Raw genomic sequence first — 26129 nt, forward strand, 5'->3', positions numbered from 1 at the left:
GAAAAGAATATTTGAAAATGACAGTTATCAGGATTTTTACAAATCCTTTACAAATCCAGGTGGAATAGTCTCACGATGGCCTAGCTGACGCAAAAAAAAAAAAAAGTAATCAAATCAAATCATGAATCGTGACATCCCTACAAAAGACTTGAGACTTCTGTAATTCAACATTGTAATACTGTAATAAGGGTTATACATTATGTAAGTGCTGAGGCAAAAGTGGTGGCCTTTACATGGTCTCTTATCTGGCAGTTTCCTGTAAAAGTATTCAGTGACCCATATCAAATCCACTAAATTTGACTAGTAATTGGCATCCAGTGATTCACATATCATCTTATTATTCTACAGTAACACATAATAATAACCATCATCAATAAATAGTAAATTCATAGTGAACACATTTTCAGGTAATAGTTATTTAACTGCTTACAATGCTTTATAAATTATTAAATAATTGTTTATTGCAAAGTTGCAATGTTTATAATACTTTGAAAATGGTTATTAATACTGAGTAGTTCATCTATAAAGTTGCAACTGATGTTTGGAAACCTTGACAATTGCTTAATAAATGGCTTATAAAGAATGGCATTGGCTATTACTAGTGAAAAAACTTTTAACTAAAGTTTAATTAACTATAAATTGACCAGTTAATAATGATGGTTTTTATAAATAATTAACAATTCTACTTGGGAGGAGCTTAAACAGCCATCTATGTTGCTTTCCAAGAAAACTATGATCAACAAATTCCTTCATTCAGAACAAACCGGCTTTCTGAAAGATCAACAACTTCTGACATCCCAGATGGTTGATTAACCTGACTCATTAAGACAAACAAGCAGCAGCTCTAATTGAGCTGATCTCACTGGATGCTGAAGGCGTGTGAAACTTCACAAAGTGCAGTGTCCAGGAGGACCTCTTAAGCCTGCGCTATGCTTCCATGGAGATTAAGGTTGAGTAACTGAGATCCCAGTATTTATGTGCAACTCTTGCATCTACTTCCTTTTCCATTAGTTTGTTAGCATATATTTTTATATTTTTCCCGTCTCTAAATTTCATCAATGGTGTTACACAGCTTTTGCAGCTACACTACCTTGAAATGCAATTATTAGGGGTGATACTTTATGACTGGATCAATTTCTTTCTCTTCTCTTCCCAAAATACTGTTCATGCCAAATGGCAGCTACATGGAGCAGCTCAATCAGACAGCATACTACCCAGATCAGAATGCAGAGCAGCATTCAACAAGTGGAGCATCAAGTGCAGTAGAACATTCCAGTGTTATACATTAAGTCCAGGGACGATGCTCTTAAAACCACAGCGACAACACTTCAAAATGCCACAATGCAAATGGACATGCAGTAAAACCCTTTCGTCATTCTCTATCCGGCATACTGTAAATGGTAAGAAATCTGCTGGAAAACGGATGATCACACCATTCTATAGAGTTTGTACTATATGTTTTTCATCAAATATACTTGAATTTTTGTACTATGAAAAAATATTACAGAAAATATTAGTGTATAAAAAAATAATAATCAGATAGTTATTTGCTTAATTTATTAATATTTTGTTTAAAATCAACTTCATTCAACCCTATTGGAGACATTCTGATGGGTAAAACCTCTACTTATACCAGCCAAGTAGATTCACAGCGGTTCACCATACACACTGTATATCTGTTTTGTATCAATATGCAACTAGGCTTATCAGGCCAGAATCAAATAAAAATATAGTAGGGTTGGGAGATATGGCCTTATTTCAGGCTATATGGTGGTACAGGATAAATATCTCAATATTTTGAAATCTTCTCAAAAGCACTTCATAAATGCTAAAATCAAATATCACCATGGACCAAATACCTTGATATCGATATTGTGACATTATTGTTGGGATGACAATTGGTGCCTTGACAAAAAAGTAACTGATAATTAATCATCATTAATGTGTATATACGTAATGACAAAGTGAGTTAAAGTAAATATCAGTATATAAAGTCTGGTAAATTCAGCAAATTATTTTACGTATTTTACAGGATCTAACCATATCTAAAATCTAAGACCATATATAGTCTCATATCACGATAATGATATAATATTGATATATTGCCGAGCACTACAATACTGCTTGAAACTGAGTGAGCAGCACATATGCTATTATAAGAGAGGAGACAATCTGCTTAAACCAATTTGAATAGAAAAGTCTGTAACGCCAGAGATGGAGGTTCTAAGACATATATCCCGGCCCTTCCCCCCAAAAGCAAATCATGTGCCTTATCACAGTCCAACTGGTACACATATCAGCCAATCATGTTATTGCACTGACGCCAGCACACAGTTGAGTTTAACGATAAAATCAATAATAACAAGATAAACTGACGTGCATTTTGCTGCATTCCAGTTACATGGGAGACCACTCGCCCGAGTTGCTCTTACGCGAGAAGGTGACGTCATTTCCTGGCTTGTAGCACAAATAGCGTTCCCATTTGTCTCGCTACACGACGAGTCGGAAGAACATGGACGCCATCAGGGTAGTAGCAGGCTAGTCATTGTTATTGTTATTGTTAGCTACATTAGCCTCTTTAGCAAACCAGCTCGAAAACAAAACTTTACATTGTATTGCACGCACAGCAAGACCGTGCAATGCATAAATTGGTGACCGGATTAAAGCAGCAATGTAATCAAATGTGTAAGAGCATTTAAAATCGACATTAAAACGACCAACTTGGTACAAATACAAAGAAAATACATCAATTACGGGCGCAGCCATCTTTGTTTGACGAGTCGTTTGTCTATCCTCGCTCAACTCAGTGTACTCTCAGGAGCACCGAGTCGGACAGTGGATATTCCGACCAAAAGGGGGCGTGCCTCGGTGAAATGTCGCGAGACAGCTGCGAGATTTCCCACTTCGCAACTCGGGCGAGTGGTCTCCCATGTAACTGGAATGCAGCAAGTGCTCTGGTGGGATGAACTGATGGTGTCAGGTTGCAGCGCTCTGGATTGAGCCATAAACGAAGTTGGTGTCATGAAACTGCATTCATGTGTAGAAGAAGTATAACCTATGGGAACAAATGCCTTTGACAGTTTTTTTTTTCCATCTCTCCACATTCTTTCAGATAGGGGCCTGTTCTTGTTAGGCCTAAATAACTACCGGGGAGCGTTGCAAAGATGGCTGCTGAGTGGCAAAACTTTTATACAACCTCTCTCCAATGTAGATTGCAACGACTCTCTGTACTTCTCTGTTAACCGTTGGCTTTTCAGGGTTTTTTATCCATTAGTCTAGCTGCAACGGGTCAGGTCACACTGCTGCAACTTTCCCCTGCAACATTCTAAAACAGTTTTGTTGTGTCTCAAATCTTTGGTATGAACTAAGCTTAAGAATCTCAAAGTTTGTAGTTAGGCATTATGGAGCACATTCAGGCTGTAAAATGCATTCTGGACAAAGTTCAATATCAAATAGGCAGGAATAGATTCAAATGCATATGGTGTGTGTGTGTGTGTGTGTGTGTGTGTGTGTGTGTGTGTGTGTGTGTGTGTGTGTGTGTGTGTGTGTGTGCGTGTGTATGTGTGTGTACCATATGTGAGCTTGAGATGACTTCTATGCAACAACAGACAGAGGCAATGAACAAGAAAGGTTTATATGATATGAACTACCATGCAATCAAAGTCGTCTAAATGTTTAATTAAGTGATATATTAAGTTGATGGTTAGTGGCTTAGTATGTTATTTTAGCTTGTACAATATCATGTTTGATTTGGCAGCAGTGACATTCTAACTACAGCATACATACATGTACATTGTTGTTGTTAGATTCACTGCAGGGACTCAATCTTATCTTAAGAGCAAAATATGATATAAATAAATTCTAGTTCACAGCAATGAAATGAAAACAACAAACAAGCCTGACAGTTGTTTTTTAAGAGCTAGACTTTTCATTGTTCAATGTGGAATTTGGCAACACAGGAAAGAAGAAAGTCAAAGCAATAAAGTGGATTTAATTGGATTAAGGGGACAGAGAAAGAAAAGGAGAGAAAGATAGAAAACATGAGTTATGGGGGGTGGGGGGTGGGGGGGTAGAGAGAGAACCTGACAGAATAAAGAGAGTTTCCACTGACTTCGGCTAAAGCTGAAGAGTCAAAACCATATGCTAGTCATAGCGTGTGTGTGTGTGTGTGTGTGTGTGTGTGTGTGTGTGTGTGTGTGTGTGTGTTTGTGACAGAGAGAGCGAGAGAGAGAGAGAGTGTGTGTGTGTCTGTGTGTGTGTGTGTGTGTGTGTGTGTGTGTTAGGTGGGCAGGGCTTAGCTGGTGGAAAACTGCTCAGACTGGGATCCTGCTGCTCAGATAGCAGGCTCCCCAGGACAAACGGAGAGTAGACAGACAGAATGAGGAAGACAGGTACAGACGGAGACAGAGGAAGACAGGCAGAGACAAAAAACAGAGAAGACAAGAGGAGAGAGTAAGGAAGATTAGTCAGAAGGAGAGAGGATAAAATAGCAGGATCTGAGTCACTGTGTGTTATAATATATATATAATATATAATATAATACTACAGCAGACACTTGCTCTTACGTACAATACTGTATAACAGTCAACAGACCAATCAGTACCAGAGGAATGCTGGCCTCCTGCCCTCTGCTTAAAGCTGGAGTGTGTAAGTTATTTCTGGCATCATTTGGTCAAAAATCAATAATAACCTTTCAGCATATTGTAATTCATAGTGTTATGACAGAACACTGGACTTCTGTGTCTCCTCTTGGCTCTGTATTCAGGCTTTAAAAATTCAGTGCCATGACGGCAGTGTTCAGCCAATCACAGTTCATTTTACAGAGCAAGCTGTTTTGGGCGTTCCTATTGGTTGCTCGACCAAAGTCGGTGGTGAAGGTGCAACGGTGGACGACCCGGCAGGAAAAGCCGCTATCCCGGCATTACCGACAAAAGCGTACACGGCTAAGCAAGCCAAAAAAAGGAAGACTGATGTAGAGAAACGAGAGTCTAAGAGGGAGAGTGACAATAGACAGAATAAATTGCGTGTAAACATTGGACAAGCATATCCGAGGTGGAGAGAGCTTAGCGATAGCATCGGGCTAGGGGTGTGCGATATGACGATATTAGATCGTGAAGGATCAGAATGTGTAGACGATCTGCCAAAGTGCAGAGATCGTGGGATCGTCGAGGGCACGTTCTATAAATTGCAGTTCTATGCTGATGCACCGACGCACCAAACATATGGTCGTCAACCTGACCGACCAATCATAGCGAATTACGGGCAGTGACACGCTTTTCTTACCCGCCTCCTTGTTTATGTGTGTAGCGGTAGCCGCATGGAGAGCCATAGCTGAAAGCCAAACGGAGGAGTTGGTCGCTTTTTAAAAAAAACAACAAAAAAACAAAAACAAAAACAGCGTTTCACCATCTCTCATCTATGCCAGTTAGCCCCTCCACCTGCCGCCTCTCTCTCGCGCACGCACGCACGCACACACGCACACACACACACACGGGCGCATGGATAGGTCGCGCTTGGCCACTAATAAACGGTAAATTGTACAGTGTTCAAATTCCCGCGACCCCCCCACCCCCCGTCGGATAGTCCGACCACTGACGGACTTATTTGACCCTTTTCAATAAGCTGTTTAGTGTTTGGATACTTAAATCCTGTTAAAATGACTGTGTTGAATAAAACAAACAGTAATGTCTTCATTGATATTTTACTTTCATGTTTATTGAAAGCTACCTTTTATGTTGCAAGAGTGCACTTTATCAGAGTGTTGTTGTTTACCTTTTAGTATGTTTACGTTGTTTGCACATGTTGGCAAAACTGCAACTATTTAAATTAAAATCTGTTCAGAAAGGTTCTTTGGCCTAAATTGTATGTTTTTCTTTTTTTGATTTAAGATCGTGATAAAATCGAAATCGTGATTTTATTTTTTAAAAATCGTGATATGATATTTTTGCCATATCGCCCACCCCTACATCGGGCTGAAGTTGGATACTGAGCTTGCTGTTCTTCTCATGGACAGGTGAGCCTCCAATGTAAGTTTTACGTAGCTAATAATCTAAAGGTGTGGTAGTAATTGGCTGTGTAGTTGAAATGACCATGAATCTAATAAAGCAGGCGGTTTGTGGTCACAATTCACGAGTAATGTTGTGAGTTGATTAGCTTTATGCTAACCGTAGCCAAAGGCTCACGACAGCTACAAGCAAGTCAGAGCCAAAGTCAACGTCAAATGTATTGTCAATACCGTTATATATACAAGACATACAGAGGACGTGTGCCGTGTAAATATGGATGTGACAGTTATTATTTATTTTCAGGTTGCGGTGAAAAGAAAGAAGTGTCTGAATAAAGTGGTTGTCTCCGATAGTCCGTGCACGTGGGGGTAATTGTTTACTTTAGCGTTAGACATAGTTTTATTATTCTTAGCATTCACACCTCTTTCCTGTGATATATAAGTGTTGCTGTTGTCATTAGATTATGCTGTATAAGTATCACGTCAGTATGACAAATATCGTAGCGTTATTAGTGCCAGACATGTAGGCTATGTCATGCTGAGACGTTAGCAAGAAATTATTGTTGTCAATCTCTATCGCTCTTCTAAACAATGCAAAAGTAATGTTTGTTTGTTCATACGTTCAATTTGTTCAGGAGAGAAAGGTAAAGTACTTTCTTACCTGTAATTCGGCCATGGCTAGTGTATGACAGAAAAGTTCTGACGTGAATATTCCAAGCGCTACAGTCGCGCGCGTCCACGAGAGTGGAAAGTGAAAGTGTGGAGCTACGGAGTCGAAACAGGGAAGGGAGGGGGGAGAGCAGTTGTTTCCATCCCAGTCTCATGCGTTTTTCACATATTCTACAAACCCCAGCTTTAAAAGAGGCTAGCAAAGTTTGGTTGTGTCCCATTATACTTAACAGGGCAGTTCCCCCCAAAATCAAAAATACATATTTTTCCTCTTACCTGTGGTGCTATTTATCCATCTAGATTGTTTTGGTGTGATTTGCCAAGTTTTGGAGATATTGCTGTAGAGATGTCTGCCTTCTCTCAAATACGTTTAGTATAGTATGTATAAAAATTTACATTTGAAAAACTCAACAGCAATGTCTCTTTCCCAAAATCATGACCCCGGTTACTAAAGATACCACAGACCTTGTTGTTAGCAGTTTGATGTAGGATCCATTTTTCCTTTGAGTGAATTACACTGTATCACTGTGCAGAAGGAAGCATGTATCTACTGATGGATGAGAGGCTCAAGCTTGTGACAAAACAGTATGTAAACATTTATGGCGTCCTCTTCAGCTGATCTGTAACATTAGCTAGCTTCGTGAGTTAGCCTCGACAAGTACTGTAGTCCACACGTCCGTCAGTCCACACTCTGAAAAAAAAACTTCCCACATGAAAGTGCTCACAACAAGGTCTGTGGATTATCTTGAGTAACCAGGTCATGAGGGACATGAGGGACATAGTCATTGCTATTGAGTTTTTTACATGTATTTTTTGGTGCTTACAAGCCAAGCGTCATCTACTTCCATTATACTGGAGAGTAGGCAGACATCTCTGCAGCCAATATCTTCAATGGATGGATGGATGGATTTTTGATTTGGGCTTGAAATGCTTTCAATGAAAAACATAGATTTCAAATAAAATGCATTTTTTAACATTTCAACATTTATCTATAATTCAACATAAATCTTGAAAGCAACTATTCACATGAAATAAACCTTCATTTTCAAACAGTTCAGGTTATTCTGAAAAAGAAAATGTGCAATGCATCCATATTTGAAGATATAAAGAGCCATTCAGATAAATGAAAGTAAGATTTTTGGCCTAGGACTGAAAGGGTCGATCATATCACATATTACATGAAAGAATGTGGATTTAGCCAATCTAATTGATAGACAGCACACAGGGTGAGACTGTACAAAAAATAATATATAAGACAGAAAATTGAGCCAACAAGACAGCTAATGTGGCAAACAACCAGACTAAACATCAGCAGCCGAGTTTTGCTTGGCTGTACTTCTTTTCAGGAGGTACACAGTAAGATAGTAAAGAACAAATGAATATAAAATCTAGTGAAGCCTTTAAATGAATAGGATGACCTACCAGACTCTTGGTCCATTTTGATTGACAAAGCTGGGCTCTGAGGGGCAGAGTCTTCACTCAATGAGTAGCTGTGCTCTGCTTGAATATCTGTGAGATTCAAAAACACTTTTTTAGACATGGAAAACATAACATAACAAACATACTATGCTGGACATAGTTTAAGTGCCCATTGTGTAAATGTTCCTTACAGCTTTATTCAGGCATTCAGGATGTTACAGAGAGAGCCACAATATTTAGCAAATGGTGCATGAGTCATATCACTGCTGGACAATTACAATGAGTAACTAAAAAATGTGCATTTCCTGCAAAAACACAGTGTTAATGCTGACAGCTGAAGTGATTTCAGAAAAACTGCTGAATAAACTGGAAAATTAATGCCTGAAATGCATGAAACTACAATGCATTGCACTACACTTCACACCCTCATGTAGAAGTTGTAGAAGTGGAAGTAGTAGTACAAGTAGTCGTAGTAGTAGTAGTACAAGTAGTAGTAGTAGTAGTAGTAGTAGTAGTGGAAGTACCAGTAGTAGTAGTACAAGTAGCAGTAGCAGTAGTAGTAGTAGTAGTAGTAGCAGTAGTAGTAGTTGAAGTAGTAGCAGTAGTAGTAGTAGAACTACTAGCTGAACGTATGCTGAAGCAGTAGCAGAACAAAGGTTGAAAATTTCCCCATAAGAATGAATGGGGAAAATTTTGCAGAAAAAGCTGAATATATCAAAAGGCTGAAAAGGCATGTAACCCGGTTAAAAAAGCATGAGGGTATAAGTGATGCTTATAGTATCATTTAATAATCAAAGCCTATAAATAGTGTGATTAAAAAGGTTGGAATTCATTTAAGAAGTTATTATAACAATGTTAAAAGCAGTTTAAAAATTGTTATGTTTATTTTATTTAAAAGATAATGTATTGCTGAAAACTGTCTAAACCAGCATTGATGGGGTTAATAGCGATTGGCCGGAGCGTCAGATCTCAGGTGTTTCAGCACGGACGAGTGAGGGAGAGCACAGGGCTAGGAGCGAGCGGAGAGAGTTAAGCTAAAGAGTGAGCGTGACACAGAGATTTTCTGAGTTAAATTGTGAGTTAGAAGTGCACAAACCAGTGTGTAACTTGTGTCTTATGATTGTTTGCACGACAACCAGTGAGAAGAGTGACAAGCTGCATATTGAGAAACGGGAGGAATTTCTACACGAACTTCAGAGACTGTTTACGTTTGTGCTACTGCTAATGCTAATGCTAACGCTAACGTTTCGCCGCCTGGAAGTATAAGACTGAGTTAGCTCATTACAAGTGAACTGACAGTTTAAGTTGATTCCCTCAGTTGAACAGATTGAGGGGTTTATCCGCTGTTTTCGACCTGAAGACAGAGCTGGGAGCAACCAGGACTTTGCCCGTGAGTTTTCTTGGCAACGTGGAAGGAGAAAAGAGAGACCGACGGAGTCCGTGTTGAGATGCTGACCTGTGACTGTTGGAGTAAGGACGGGACAGGAACCTTACCTCAGGTATCATCCATCGGCCATTAAGTTTTGGGCTACAACGAACACGAGCACCGCATCAGGCCTGCTACTTTATTTTGGTTTTATAATACTTTTAGTTGCCGGCTTTAAATAGTGCATTAAGGTGTGTGTGTGGGCCCACAAATTGTGTTTAAGTGACTGAAGTTGTTAAATTGAGGTTTTTTGAAGTAATCAGTTTGAGGGTTAAAATTGTTTACATTGTTGTCAGTGCATTTATATATGGTACAGTGTTTACAGAGTTTTCCTTTAAAAGAGAGAGAATTAACTTACAGTGTTTTCCTGAAGAAAAGGGACATTTTATTTTGAAGGTTTAAGAAAAGAACAGTCATATTTTAATTTAATAATTTTATTTCATAAGAACTGGTGATTTTCTTTAAGTAAATAATTGAGACTTATTTTTCTAAAACCTTGTGTGTGGTACTTTATTACTTAACTGGAAAGAGGTTATCATTTCATTCTGAGAGAAACATATCCAGACCCATTTGGTTAAAAATCTCTATTAATACTATAACTTAAGAAAGGTGAATTCATAGGTAGGTTAAAAACATTTCACGTGTGTACTTTAACAGGAAATCCAAGATAATAATTAAAACTGAGTTAATCAGGGTTAACAATATTTGATAAATATCTTAAAAGAACCCAAAAGCCCTGCCCTCACCAATATGACTACTGAGGGGAGCGCTACATAAAATGGAGGCACCGCTTGGATCGTCTTGGATTTTTCAGTTTAAAACAAAAGAGTTAAGGGTAAAGTGACTAACTAAAGTTACTAAGTTAATTTACAAACAGTATTAACATGGAAAAAACAGAACTAGTGTCAGAGTTAAAACGCTGGTGCCGTGGTGAGGGTTTGGATGAGGCTCATGTGCTTATGACCATCGTCCCAGAAGATGTAGAGATCAGTAAAGTGGAGGAAACACTGGAAACTATCAAGTCTTTAGGACGGGTGCGTGTCCGTGGGAGAAACTTCAGTGCAAGACTAAACCGACGGATGGTTTTGTGTGAGAGTAAAGAGACTGTGAAAGAGAAGAGTGTTCCTCCTGAAGTTGTGCCTATTGATGGGGGAGAGGCGTGGCCTGTTACCATCATAGGAGAGACACAGGCAGCTGCTGAAGAGTTTAATAGTAAACTAAAAGGGTTGCTGCAGGCTGAAGGGAAAACAATGGAGGACCTCCAATCATTATTCCCCAGTACACCCCCGCCCGCTAGCTCCACTGAATCCATCCTTCGAGCTGTCGGAGATTTGTTGGATAAGACAACCAAACCAGCTGATGGTGGGAGTTATGGTCGACTACGCATGTTCTCGGGAGCCTTACCAACGCCGCCAGGTGAGGAACCATTTGACCATTGGCTAGAGCAGGCATGGCTTATGGTGGAGGAGACGGAATGCTCTGACAGAGAAAAAAGACGCAGACTTATTGGAAGTTTAAAGGGGCCCGCACTAGAAATGGTGAAAGCAGTGCGGCACGCCAATACTGACGCCAGCCCAAAAGAGTGCTTGGAAGCCCTTGAAAGTGCTTTTGGAAGTGCTGAGTCCGGCGATGATCTCTACTTCGCATTCCGGCTAATGCAACAGCAAAAAGGAGAGTAATTATCAGATTTTCTCAGACGTCTAGAGCGGTCTCTAGCTAAGGTGATTCAGAGAGATGGCCTCCCTGCTAGCTGCATGGATCGAGCCCATCTGGAGCAACTGCTAAGGGGTGCTGTCGCTTCAGATCTGATGCTGATCCAGCTGCGCTTGAGGGAAAGGAAGGATGCGCCCCCAAACTTTCTACAGCTTTTGACTGAAATTCGTGCTGAGGAAGAGTACGAAACTTCTAGAAAGAAGCTCAGTGCCTCAGTACATCAAGTGCATGTTAATCCAGAAGTGGATACAAGGCAAGCTGAGATCCAGAGCTTGAAGGCGGAAATAAAAGAGCTAAAGTCAATGGTTGCATCAGTAGTGACCAAATCAGCCAATGGAGGCTACACCCATCAATGCACCGCCTAGCCCTGAGAACAAGCAAGACGCTGAGCTGGCTGCCTTGAAAAAACAATTGAAACGACTAAAACAGAAAACTAGTGACAAGGTGTCTAAGCAAGATGCTGCAGTTGCTGTTTCAACCATGGAGGCTTCCAAACAGGTCTCCAACTCCCCCAAGGGAGCACCGAAAAGGTCTGAAGAGAATTTCTGCTATAGGTGTGGTGAGAGCGGACATTTTGCCACAAAGTGCAGCAACCCAGAGAATCAAGCCAAGGTTATCAGAAAGTTAATTCATGCTTTGAAGGTGACAAAAGACAGACAACAGTCTGGTGATGCCACCACCAATGAAGTTAACTGTGGGGTCAAGAAAAGTGCTGTTACCTCATCAGAGCCGGCTGGCATCCCTGAAGGCTTGATTGGTCCACCCAGCATAGTACCTGTGAAAGTAAATGGACATTGCTGTGATGCTTTGTTCGATAGTGGCTCTCAGGTCACCATTATCTTTGAGTCTTGGTATCAAACTTACCTGTCTGATGTCCCAATACGCCCCGTGTCTGGTCTAGCCCTGTGGGGGCTAAGTGAATCTGAGATCAGTTATCCCTACCGTGGATATGTAGTGGTCGACGTTGAATATCCAGCAAAGGTTGCAGGTGCCGACCAGACGGTGACCGTCCTCGCCCTTATCTGCCCCCAGCCCCGAACTGCAGACCAGACTCCTGTCATTGTGGGGACCAATGCCAGTCACATCCGACGTCTTGTGCAGCAATGTAAGGACAATGGCATTGACATTACCCAGACACTGGGGGTACAAGTATGCTACAGAGACGACAGTCTAACAGCGCCTAACACCGCCACAGCCCTGGAAGAGGAGGATGATATTGGCTGTGTGTTATGGCAAGGTCCTGGCCCACTGACTCTGCCCCCTGGTGGTGACTGTAGGGCAGTCTGTAAAGTCAAGTACAAGCTCCATGTCGACAAAGAAATCCTGATGGTTGACTCATCTCCTGTAGCTCCACTCCCAGCTGGTGTGCTACTTAAGCCTATGGTGGTGCCCAGCGAAGAAGTGAACGTCAGCCATTTCAGAATCTTGGTCCAAAATGAGTCCTTGACAGAGACAGTCATACCAGTGGGAACAGTTATCGGGCATATGTATCTGACAGATACAGTCACTCCTCTCTCTCTCCGTCCAAGACAGCTGCCACTGAGTTCGATGCAAACCTGATCAACTTCGGAGACTCACCTGTCTCGGAGGAGTGTAAAGAGAGACTCCGTCAAAAGCTATCCACAAGGTCCCAGGTGTTCTCGCTACATGAATGGGATGTCGGTTTGGCCAAGGGAGTAGAGCACACGATTCGGATGTCAGACCCACGGCCGTTCAGGGAGCGCTCTCGTCGCCTGGCTCCAGCTGACCTGGAAGACGTGAGAAAGCACCTCCAAGAACTGTTGCGTGCAGGGATCATTAAGGAGTCTCGTAGCCCCTATGCATCCCCAATCGTGATTGTTCGCAAAAAGAATGGAGCCGTGAGAATGTGTATTGACTACCGATTGTTAAACAGCCGAATAATCCCAGATCAGTACACAACACCTTGTATTGATGATGTGTTGGATTCAATGACCGGAAGCAAGTGGTTCTCCGTTCTTGATCTGCGGAGCGGTTATTACCAAATTGCCATGGCTGAGGAAGATAAGGAGAAGACGGCATTCACCTGCCCACTGGGGTTCTTCGAGTTTGAGAGGATGCCACAGGGGATAACTGGAGCCCCAGCCACCTTCCAAAGATTAATGGAGAAGGCTGTGGGTGACATGAACCTGCTTGAGGTCCTTGTCTACCTCGACGACCTGATTGTATTTGGCCGAACTTTAGAAGAGCACGAAGACAGACTTCTCAAAGTCCTTGATCGTCTGGCAGAGGTTGGATTGAAGATCTCAGTTGACAAATGTCAATTCTGTCTCCCAAAGGTAAAATACCTTGGACATACTGTGTCGGCCGATGGAGTATCGCCTGACCCAGCCAAGATAGAGGCAGTTACAAGTTGGCCACAGTCTACACACTTGAAGGCTCTTCAATCGTTCTTGGGATTTTGTGGATATTACCGCCGTTTCATCGCCAATTATGCAGCCATTGTCAGGCCATTGTCTGAGCTCACAAAAGGCTATGCTCCAACCCAGCGGGGCAAGATGCCTGAGAAAGACAACACAAAGACTTACCTCAAAGAGTCCGAGCCCTTTGGTGAGAGATGGGACCAGTCCTGCACCGAGGCTTTCCACAAGATTATCCACTGACTTACTCATGCACCTGTGTTGGCCTTTGCGGATCCCAACAGGCCATACGTCTTGCATGTGGACGCCAGCTTGAAAGGGCTTGGCGCCGTCCTCTATCAGGAACACAGTGAGGGTCTGAGACCAGTCGCCTTCGCCAGCAGGAAACTAAAGACATCTGAGAGGAACTACCCCATTCACCAGCTGGAGTTTCTGGCACTTAAATGGGCAGTTGTGGATAAATTCCATGATTATTTGTATGGGGTCAGATTCACCGTACGTACGGACAATAACCCGCTCACGTACGTGCTATCGACCGCCAAGCTCAGTGCTGTGGGGCACAGATGGCTCTCTGCCTTATCCACCTATGACTTCGACGTCTAGTACCGACCAGGCAGACACAACATAGACGCTGACCTGCTCTCAAGGAATATGCCTGATGAGAGTTCAGAGGAATGGACGACCATACCACAGTCTGGTGTGAGATCCATCTGCAAACGAATCTGCATCCCTGGTTCTGCGGGCAGTCCACCGAGGTATGTAGATCAGTTGGGAGCTTCTCCAGATTGTGTGCCCGACATTTATGCATTCCCAACTCACCTGGAGTTGAAATCATTGGGGCAAATGTCTAAACAGGAGCTGATGGAAGCTCAGGAGGATGATGCAGCCATCCGATCTGCCATACAAGCTGTTAAACATGGCAAAAAAGGAAACGGCAGTGGAGTAAACATATTGGCTACTTGGTTCACGCCTATAATAGTACCAAATGTGATGCTACAGGGTACTCACCCTATTTCTTAATGTTTGGCAGAGAGGCTTCCAATAGATTTGTGCTTTGGAACCTCTCCTGATGGCAAAGCTGACGGTTGCCATTCCCGCTATGTTGCCAAGCTAAAAGACGACTTGCAAAGAGCTTACAAGCTTGCCTCTGAAGCGGCCTACAAGACTCATCAGAGGAACAAGAGGTCCTATGATAAAAGAGTGGGATTCCAGACACTGGATATCGGCGACAGAGTGTTGCTAAGGAACTTAGGATTGAAAGGAAAACATAAGTTGGAGAGTCGTTGGAGTCCTATCCCTTATGTGGTCCTGGGAAAGATGCCCAACCTTCCAGTGTACAAAGTGAAACCGGAGGATTGAGGAGGAGGAGTCAAAACTCTCCATCGTGATCATCTCCTGCCGATTGGACAGTTTGTGAGAATGCCGACAGTGGAGACTGAGGACAAGTTACATGACAAGACAAGATCAAGAACAAGAGCTGAGACACAAAAGAGATCAAAGAAAGTCTTGCCTGAAGTACAGGAAGCTCTTCAAGAGTTGCAGGAGTTTACAGATTCCTGACAGTTCAAGTTGATTCCCTGAGTTGGACAGATTGAGGGGTTTATCCGCTGTTTTCGACCTGAAGACAGAGCTGGGAGCAACCAGGACTTTGCCCGTGAGTTTTCTTGGCAATGTGGAAGGAGAAAAGAGAGACCGACGGAGTCCGTGTTGAGATGCTGACCTGTGACTGTTGGAGTAAGGACGGGACAGGAACCTTACCTCAGGTATCATCCATCGGCCATTAAGTTTTGGGCTACAACGAACACGAGCACCGCATCAGGCCTGCTACTTTATTTTGGTTTTATAATACTTTTAGTTGCCGGCTTTAGATAGTGCATTAAGGTGTGTGTGTGGGCCCACAAATTGTGTTTAAGTGACTGAAGTTGTTAAATTGAGGTTTTTTGAAGTAATCCGTTTGAGGGTTAAAATTGTTTACATTGTTGTCAGTGCATTTATATATGGTACAGTGTTTACAGAGTTTTCCTTAAAAAGAGAGAGAATTAACTTACAGTGTTTTCCTGAAGAAAAGGGACATTTTATTTTGAAGGTTTAAGAAAAGAACAGTCATATTTTAATTTAATAATTTTATTTCATAAGAACTGGTGATTTTCTTTAAGTAAATAATTGAGACTTATTTTTCTAAAACCTTGTGTGTGGTACTTTATTTCTTAACTGGAAAGAGGTTATCATTTCATTCTGAGAGAAACATATCCAGACCCATTTGGTTAAAAATCTCTATTAATACTATAACTTAAGAAAGGTGAATTCATAGGTAGGTTAAAAACATTTCACGTGTGTACTTTAACAGGAAATCCAAGATAATAATTAAAACTGAGTTAATCAGGGTTAACAATATTTGATAAATATCTTAAAAGAACCCAAAAGCCCTGCCCTCACCAATATGACTACTGAGGGGAGCGCTACAGGCAGAAAGGTTGAAAAGTAATAGGCTGAATGGGCTTATAAAGCTGAACATTCTGATAGCTGAATGGTTTCTCTAGCTGAACGTATGCTGAAGCCTGCTAGTCTTGAAAAAACTGTAAGGGTTATGGCCAAAGTATTTATACAGTGAGTAACAGGAGACATTGCTGAACTCTGTGATGTCTTTTTTTATTTCTGTAGAGTGAAAAATGAGGGAGTTAGAGTGAGTGACAAAACTGGTACTGTCTGCTTTCCTCCAGAAATGTAGGCTGAAAATTAACATTGTGGCTTATGGGAGAGTTGCTGGAGTGCTTGTCGCTCTAGGGCTTCTACAGCCAAAAGTGTAAGTCCTACATCTCAAATAAGACCATTGGCTGAAAGACGACAAAATTAAAAAAGTTGTTCTATCTAAAAGTTGCCTATGTGAAGTAAAAGACATGGGATTTAAATCAAACTGAAGATGATTTTGTCAGAAGTTTTTCCAGCTGCTCTCAACTCTAGGGGCTCTGCAGCGCTGAACATTCATTCATGAACAACATTTGAAGAGGGGTGAAAAAAACCTTAAAACTAAAAACTGTCATAATTTCAAAACTGTAAATGATTTTGAAAAGCTGAATACAAGCGGAATAGTCCAAAGTCTCGTAACTTCTTCAAAGTTGGAATGATGTCTGTCTTGAAACTATGAAGGAGGAGAAGGGTTTGAAAGTGGGGTCGGTTTGAAGAGGATTTGAAGATTTCTCCACTTACTCCCATTGTAATTTTTTTTTTTCAAAAAAGCTGAATATTTGAAAAAGCTGAAAAGATAGGAAGGCTGAAGGTTTCTCTAGCTAAACGTATGCTGAAGCAGTAGCAGAACGAAATTTGAAAAAAGAATGAATGGGCACTATTGATGACCCATCACTAACTCTTGCTCTGCAAATTCAGTTCCAAACACTTTTCCTTTCCTATAACTAGTCCCCCATTATTTGGTCATTTAAAAGCTTTTATTAAGAAGCAGTTTTGCAGGAAATGTTTCATGTTTCAGCAGTAACTTAACATGACACCTGTAACAGGATAGGATAGACTTCCGGGTCGCTGCTCGTGCCGTCAACCGGTTAGCTCGTAGAGTAGTTGATTTGTATGGTTTTGTATATTTTGTGTATTTTGTGTATTTTGTGTTTTGGTTTGTCTGTGGACATACATGTTGTCTGCCGCGCTAGACACCAACCGACTGGTATAACAGCATCTGGCTGCCTTTTTTCCTTTCTTTTAAACTTTCAAACTTGCATGAGCATCTTCGCCAGCTCCGCCATTGTTTGTTGTTCTTTGTTTGTGTTTAAACCGGGGGTTTAAACACAAACAAAGCTTTTCTGCTTTTCTGGCTGTCTGTGGAGGTTATCTCAGCTGACTACAGCGATCTCAATCTTCCCGACGGGCCGCGAGTCACCTACACCCGAGACTTTCTGCTGCGGCTCGCCTCACTTCACCCCCATCAAGGCATTACTACAGACACGTTTCCTGAGGAGATACAACAGGACCACTCTTCGGAAAAAGGGGACTCAAATTCCAACAAAAACAAGGTAACCAGGAGGGGAAAGAAAAAGGGTGGAATTAGGGCCAGACTTAAGAGGGAGAAATGTAAACACCGGGCGCTCGTTGCGTCACAAAACAGACGAGCTGCAAGCCAACGTTAACCACATGCATGAATACTGGACTGCCTCCATTCTTACATTTACGGAGACGTGGTTAAAAAAAAAACGACAGTGATGACATGTTACACATTGAAGGCTTGACCGAGACACTGAACTCACTGGGAAACAACATGGCGGCGGTGTGTGTCTCTATGTAAACACACGCTGGTGCTCAATGGTCATGACATCGAGCTGTGACATCGAGCTTCCGGCCGGTTTTTCATCCTGGTTTACATTCACCCCATGCTTCGAATCCACAGACTAGGATAACATTCTTGCCCCCCCAGCAACATCAGTGAGCAAGTGGACACGGTGTCTTCATACACTACTTAATACTTTTGTGTGGATAACATCGTTCCCTCCAAAAAAGTGACAATCTTCCCAAACAATGAACCCTGGATAACCAAAGAACTCAAAGTAATTCTCGAAAAAAAGAATTGAAAAGAGTATTCTTCACCGGCACCGAATCTGAAAAAAAGGAGGTAAACAGAGAGGTAAAGCGCACCATAAAAAATGCCAAGCTGAAGTATAAGAACAAGGTGGAGGGAAATTTTACACGAGGGAGCCTCCGCTCAGCTTGGCAGGGGATTAAGAACATGGCCGCTGTGAACACTGCTTCCTCCACCCACAGGACAATCCAGGTGGCCGGCAGCAGCCCAGCATCCCTCTCCAACGATCTCACCTCCTTTTTTTCAAGAAAATTGCTAGAAGCAATCATCTCCTCCCTCAAGCCTGCAGCAGCTGAATTCTCCTTCAACACGGAGGGAGGTGGTGAGAGCCCTCAGGAGGACCAAGGAGAACACAGCACCTGGCCCAGACAACATCAGTGGCCGTGTCCTGCGGTGCTGTGCAGAGCAGCTGGGGGGCGTGTTTCAGCTCCTGTTTCAATGATCTATGGACAGCGGCACAGTTCCCCAGCTATGGAAGCACTCCACAGTGGTCCCCATCCCCAAGAAAAGCTCAGTCAAAGCTCTGAAAGACCTTAGGCCTGTGGCTCTCACCTCTCTCGTGATGAAGGTTATGGAGAGGGTCATAAAGAGACACATCATCACGGTAACTGACCCACTGATGGACCCTCTCCAGTTCGCGTACCGTGCAGGCGGAAGGGTTGATGATGCCAAAACACTCATCATGGACATGGTACACAAACACCTGGGACGCCCCAACACCACAGCAAGACTCAGATCCTAGCAGAGAAACTCTTCACCCGCTTCCAACTGAACGACCATCTGATCCTGTGGATTACAGACTTCCTGACCAATAGATCACAGAGGGTGCTGGTCAATAACACCTTCTCGGACATCTCGGTCACCTCTACAGGTTCCCCTCAGGGCTGCGCCCTCTGACTTCTGCTCTTCTTTACACCAATGACTGCAGGTCCACCCATCCAGACTGTCATCTGGTTAAGTACGCGGATGACACAGTTCTCCTGTCCCTGCTCTCAGGCCCCTCACATCACCACAGCTCAGTGCTGCATGAGTTTGTGGAGTGGTGTGATAAATTGGCCCTGTAGTTAAACACGGAGAAGACCAAAGAGATGGTGGTGACCTTTTCCAGCAAGCAGAGGGAGCTGGCTGCAGCTGCCGTCAGACATGAGTTGAGTATCGATTTGAAAACACTTGTTTGGGAGAAACGGTGCTTTTACAGGTGGGCTACAGTTGCGAGTGGTCACCACAACCCGCTTGGAGGTGGGGCAGGCGCGGCTCAACTCTGCACAGTAAAACTGATAATGGAAAAGCAAGTCGGCGCAGCTTGGTTTGGCTCTTCCAGAAGTGCTAGTGAAAACACGGCATAAGTCCCAGGATGTTATATACCCAATTTGGTGTTGACTGAATCACATTTGACAAAGTAGGTGTCACTTTACTGTTTTTCAGTTTATGCTAATTAGCACAAAGTGCATCATGATGGTCCCTTTGCACCCCTCGACTTTTTTATAAAGCACTTTGAGCTGGAATTGTGTCCAATTTCAAGTCGATCTGACTTACTGTGCTTGGGCTTTGACCTTTCAAAAATTGCATTTGTAATAGCGCCACCATGTGGCCAATTTGAGCATTTGCACGGCATCACCCTAATGATATGCAGTTGGCATGAAAAATGAAATCAGCGTGTAGAAAGGTAGTGCTGGTCTGATTTATACTGTGGAAGGAGTTTTGTTAAGCTATTTTACCTTGTTGCACAGGGGCCAAACCCCTTTTGTCGACTGACGACATGAAAAGACTCTTCTTTACAACTTAAAATTACCCGCGAACTGTGAATTTTTTGGGGTATTTAACTGATTTTAACTGAACTGAACTCAAGTGAGGATTTTGCCTATCAGCACTGACATTCACACTGACGTCATGATGTTAACGTCACTGATGTCCAGAGATTCATGAAAAACAGTTGGAGAGGATAATTATCACTAATCATGGCCATTTGAGTACACCCAGAGCTGTACAATAACACATCTACTCGTAACGAGAGAGGACAAAAAAGGAGCTGGTGTGGAGGATTGTGAGTGAGGAAGTGGTAAGTTATGGAAATATGTCTCAGCACTGCGTAGCCCTAAACGTTCCGAACTCCATTGAGGGAACAAGCATTTTTAAAGTTGTTTTGCTTGTTGTCTAGCTGTCAGACCTGACGAAGCATGAATTCAAGCTTTTTACAAGGTGGCACTATGATGTTGTTATTTCTGCGTCCTATTGATGCTATTTCTTACTGATCTGGTAAAACAGATTAATTTAATCTACGTCTACTCTCTGGTCACACTTAATAATTATTGATTTTAACACACCTATTAAGAAACTGCCACTCACCAGAGACAGATGGACAGGAGTTCCGCAGCTGAGAACTGGGCACCGGTCAGCCTCAGGTAGTGCTGGCAGCTGCAATCATCCAGTGCCAGCTCGTGAAATTCACCGAGCTGGGTGCCACTCGAGTAACACGAATAAAAATTAGTAATCCAACAATCAAACTTGCGCGAGTAACGCAACGCAAATACTTTCTTCACGTTTGGTCTGACACCATAAGGGGTTACTCAACCTATTGTTCAAATTAAGGTGAGTTTACAGGTCTTAGGTAGTACTACAGTAACATTATAGAGAAAGAGACAGAGTGTGACGTCTCCCCAAAACTCAGCCACTGACTGCGTCTGAAATTCCTTACCAACATACTGGGCTAGGGTTAGGGGGATCAAAACCCAAACTCAAAATTCCCAATCAGTTTAAAATACAGCCAACTCTAAGGGCGTTGTATGCCAGGAAAGGGCAGTACATATAAATCTTGGTGTTTTCTATTATATTTATTCTTATAGCACTAGGTTGAAGAGCAGGAACAGCTAAATAAAGCAGTTTACTTCATAAGGTATTTTATTTTACAGATTTATATGCAATACAGCAAGATACTTATGAAAAAAAACTGAAAGACGTGATGTGCATTGTTACTACAAATATGAGTGAATGATTTAACTGTTTGGAACTGAAATGATTTTTTTTTATTATTATTATAGAGAGAGATTAAAGTGCGGAAAAAAGATACCGTTGGGTACCGGTATCGAATTCCAGGTACCGGTATCAGAACCGGTATCGGTTCAAATGTGAACAGGACCCAACCCAAGATGCATCCCTTGTCGATAGTGTGTTTACTACAACTTTTTGGTTTTTAATTTTTTTAATAGGTGTCACGCTCAGTTTCTGGCCAATGATTGTAACTACTGTGACACAGTGCTGTAAATAGAGACATATGTATAGTAACAGCATGAGAAGACATGCTCCGTTGTAATAGAGCTCTGTCCATAGAGGACACTGTTGCAGTAATCCAGTCTGGAAGTGATGAATGTGTGGATGAGAGTTTCTGCAGCTGTGAAGGAGAGGGATGGACAGAGGCGGGCAATGTCTTTGATGTGAAAGAGGCTGTTTTGGTGATGTTTTTTTTTTTTTTTGGTTTAGAATCTGAGGGGAGGGGAGTGCAGTGGAGCCATCAATGGTGAGGGAGAAGTTATGGGTGGATTTTGTGTGAGTTTTAGGTCCAATAATGATAATTTCTGATTTACCACAGTTGAGTTTGAGGATGTTGGTTTGAAGCCAGGATTTTATCTCCATGACGTAGCCTGTCAGGGTTGAGTGAGTGGCAGTAGTGATTTCTTTGGTGGAGATGTAGAGCTGGATGTTGTCTGTGAAGCAATGGAACTCAAGTCCATGACGGCTGATTATGTGTCCAAGGGGGAGCATGTACAGGATGAAGAGGAGGGGGCCGAGAACTGAACCTTGGGGAACACCTCCGGAGAGGGGAGCAGTGGGGGATTTGCAGTTATTGATGCTGATGAATTGGTCTCTTTCAGTGAGGTAAGATTTGAGCCAGGAAAGGGCGGTGCTGGTGATATTAAAAGTGGATTGAAGGCGGGTGAGAAGGGTGGAATGGTTGATGATGTCAAAAGCCGTACTGAGGTCAAGCAGGATGAGAATGTTGATGTTGCCAGTATCAGAGGAGAGGAGAAGGTTGTTTGTTATTTTGAGCAGAGCTTTTTCAGTACTGTGTTTGGATCGAGCACCGTACTGGAATGATTAGTAGAGATTATTGGCTGAGAGGTGGGTCCCGAGTCAGGAAGCAACAGCGCGTTCCAGTATTTTGGGCAGAAAGGGGAGGTTGGAAATTCGTCTGTAGTTGTTTGGGATGTCAGGGTTTAGTCCAGGTTTTTTGAAAATGGGGGTGACAGCAGCCAGTTTGAGAGAGCACGGGCTGGAGCCAGTGGATAGGGAGGAGTTTACTGTTGTGATAATGAGTGGGGATTGGGTGGGAAGGCAGGCCTTGACATGTCTGGAGGGAATGGGGTCAAGGAGTAAGGTGGAAGTTTTCATTCCCACCATGAGGTCAGAGAGGTCTGTAGGGGAGCCTGGGGAGAGCTGAGACAAGGGCTGGCAGGTTAAAGGGGGGTAAGTCAGGGGAGGGGTGACAGATGAAGAAGTGGCCTGGTTGTTGAAGATGGTGTCTATTTTTGTTTGGAAGAATGACAGGAAGGAGGTGCATTTGTTGATTGTGAAGGATTGGGAACCATTGTCCAGAGGGTTGAGGAGTTTCTTTATTGTGGAGAATAGTTCTTTGGGGTTTCCGGGACCGGACTGGACTCTTTATACTGTTGCAGGTGGTCTTTGTAGGCTTGGGCGTGTACAGTGAGACCTGTTTTATTGCAGAGTCTTTCCAGTTGACGGGCACGTGTTAACTCAGCTTAGCATTTATGTAATGAGTTACAATTGTGAAATGCAATTATTATTCATGATTAATATAGACAGCAATTTTTTTACATGCAAACATTTTTTAGTTATTATCTCCTCAGACATAAAGTTCCTCCCTCCAGTCATTTTGTTGAAGTCTTGGCTTCCCTGACAGAGACACCAATTTGTCACAAATGATGTGTGCCATGTCAAGTAGTGCTGCATTTTGATCTTTCTGGCAGCTTTGATGCCAAAACTTTGGCATTTTTGGGCCTACAAGCATTTCAAAGCTAGAGAGACAGAGGTTTGGAGAAGGTTCTGGAGAATTTTTATTGGAAGGAACAGTGATCTAACCCCTGGTGCATTTATATTGACTGCAGTGCTAGGCATTTTAATGTATTCATTATATGTATACAGTGTGTTCTTTTATTTCAATACTGTAAGAAGCTGTGACAAAAGTGTCCGTCAGAATAAAAGAGGAGCTGACCTGGGCTGCTGTCTATGTCCATGTGTAAAAGCGAAGGTCTGTCTGCCATTAGGGGTCGCTCTAATAGGTGGTCGTCAAAGAAACTGCTGAATAATTCACTGCTGAAGTCGTCCATCTGGTCACCTGAGAAAGGCTGGAAAACATGAAGAGAAACACAGAGACAGAAATAATTATTTTATTCAGCAAAATAATGCTATTTCATGGGAAATTCTGTATCCTTTAACAGTTAGTCAGTCACCACCTAAAATAAAGTAATAACTAGATAAAGATGATACACAGACTGTGTATCATCATTCTTACCTGCTATTCCCAAAAGGACACAAATCTGGTGAATTTGAATTTGTCAGGTAAACTGTAACTAATTTTACTTTTGTGGGTGTGAAAATGCTCCTATTTCTTCTAAAAAAAAAAAAAAACCCAAACAGCACAGAGCTCAAAAAAAGTTGATGTTCTTAAACTTAAACTTAAACTTAAAGGACCCTATTTAGAAGGTCTGTGGTGCTTGGTCTAAAGGGTGCTAGTGTGTTTTGGGTGTGTCCCAGTCCATTTTGCTATTTAAACAGCGGATAATCTGGGCGCAAAGTTTTGACATGGCACACATTCCTCTCAAAAACCCTGGAACGAGCCACCTACAACTAACTGTCCTCCTTTCTTTCACAAAACGACCTCCTTGACCCCAATCAGTCTGGCTTCAGGACTGCTCACTCCACTGAGACGGCCCTCCTCACAGTGACTGAGTTCCTCCATGCCGCCAGAGCCTCATCCCACTCATCCGTCCTCATTTCTCCTTGACCTATCTGCTGCGTTTGACACAGTCAACCACCAAATCCTCCTCTCCACTCTGGCCGAACTTGGCATCGCTGACTCTGCTCTAACCTGGTTCACATCATACCTGACAAATCACACCCTTCAGGTCATATGGAATGGCTCCTTGTCCAAACCCTGCTTTCTGGAAACTGGTGTCCCTCAAGGCTCAGTACTAGGACCCCTTCTGTTTTCACTATACACTAGATCACTAGGCTATGCAATCACATCACATGGATTCTCTTACCACTGTTATGCAGACGACACCCAACTGTTCCTCTCTTTTCCCCCATCCTCCGACACCCATGTTACATCGCATATCTCGGAATGTCTGGCAGATATCTCCGTTTGGACAACTGCGCTAGCTCAACCTTCATAAAACTGAACTCCTCTTCATCCCGGGGCAAGACTGCCCTGGCATGGACCTGTCAGCCACTGTTGAGGACGTCACGTATCGCCTTCATCGACTTCAAGGAACCTGGGCTTAATCCTCGACGACAGACTATACTGTACCCCCAACATCACTGCTGTGGCCCGATCCTGCAGATTTGCCCTCTACAACATCCGCAGGATCCAGTCTTTCCTCACAAAGGACGCAACCCAACTCCTGGTCCAATCGCTGGTCATCTCCCACCTGGACTACTGCAACTCGCTCTTGGCTGGACTCCCAGCCTCTGCGACTAAACCGTTGCAACATATCCAGAACGCTGCAGCACGCTTCATTTTCAATCTACCCAAATTCTCCCATGTGACCCCCCTCCTCTGTGACCTCCACTGGCTTCCTGTCCAAGACGATGGTATTGGCCTTCAAGGCCGTCAACGGAACTGCACCCATCTACCTCCAAACACTGGTCAGACCACACGCCCCAGCGCGAGCACTTCGCTCCACTACATCAGCTGGCCAGCTGGTACCGCCATCGCCGAGAGCAAACAAAGGCCGCTCAGCGAAGTCACGATGCACCTCTGTTCTGGCGCCTCAGTGGTGGAATGAACTCCCAACCAATGTCAGGACAGAAGAGTCACTTGCCATCTTCCGCAAAAGACTCAAGACTCACTTGTTCAGACTTCACCTCGACCCCGCATAGCATCATTCTTACTTTATCGACGGTGATATGTTGTGGTTTCTTTCTTGTGACAAATGTACTTATTGTAAGTCGCTTTGGACAAAAGCGTCTGCTAAATGCCTTAAATGTAAATGTAAATTTAGACTGATTTAGTCATGGGTGTGTTTTGGGCAGGACATAGATGAAACCATTCCGAGTATCAGCTCCCATTCCCTTTTAGAGCCAAGTGGGCCATTCTCAGTCCGTGGATCAGGCAGGACAACATAAAAAGTATCATCCTGATCAAAAGCGGGTGGGATGAGAGGGGAGAAATATGTCCTTAATTAGGAAAATATTAATGACATTACCTGCATCGATCCTCCAGCAGCAGAAACAATATGTGTATCTCTACATTAACAAATGCATTTGCATGGAACAGCTGATAAAAGTTTTTGTTTAACACTCCTGACTCGCCGACAGGATCGGTTACTATGTCATGTTAATGTTCTGTGTTCTTTAACACACTGAAAGGTCAGACACGCCATCCAGATTCATACAGTGAAATAGTTTGGCGTAAAGCAGCTGTCCTGATAAATCCTGAGATCCTGTCTAAACATCTGTATTTATGAAGCTAAAAGTTTAATTCTGTTTCCTTTGGAGAGTTTATGACTACAGCTTTTAGTTTTCCTGCATAAATGTGTGTTAGATCCCGAGTATACCCCTGTCCAGGAGGTACTGGACCAGACTTGTGGTAACTCACGACCCCGCCCAAAGTCCCCAAATTTCCTCAAAGTCCAAACTTCATGCCAGCAGAGTGAACAAAAGAACTCCAATGTCCAAATTATAATCCACAGGTGGTTAGTAAAA

At 42.8% G+C, this 26129-nt stretch overlaps 1 protein-coding gene across 1 annotated transcript in view; it reads right to left on the reverse strand.

Moving 5' to 3' along the window:
- The window catches only part of creb3l1 (cAMP responsive element binding protein 3-like 1), an 84929-nt gene that overhangs the window by 32890 nt on the left and 25910 nt on the right, over positions 1–26129 (reverse strand). The window contains exons 2-3 of the mRNA XM_073462477.1: positions 23416–23548; positions 8096–8182 (exon numbers count right to left, since the gene is read on the reverse strand). Coding sequence (XP_073318578.1) covers positions 8096–8182; positions 23416–23548 — 220 coding nt within the window. The remainder of the gene's footprint in view (positions 1–8095; positions 8183–23415; positions 23549–26129) is intronic.

The sequence above is a fragment of the Pagrus major genome, chromosome 24, assembly GCF_040436345.1.
Source record: "Pagrus major chromosome 24, Pma_NU_1.0".
In the NCBI taxonomy this organism is placed as follows: Eukaryota; Metazoa; Chordata; class Actinopteri; order Spariformes; family Sparidae; genus Pagrus; species Pagrus major.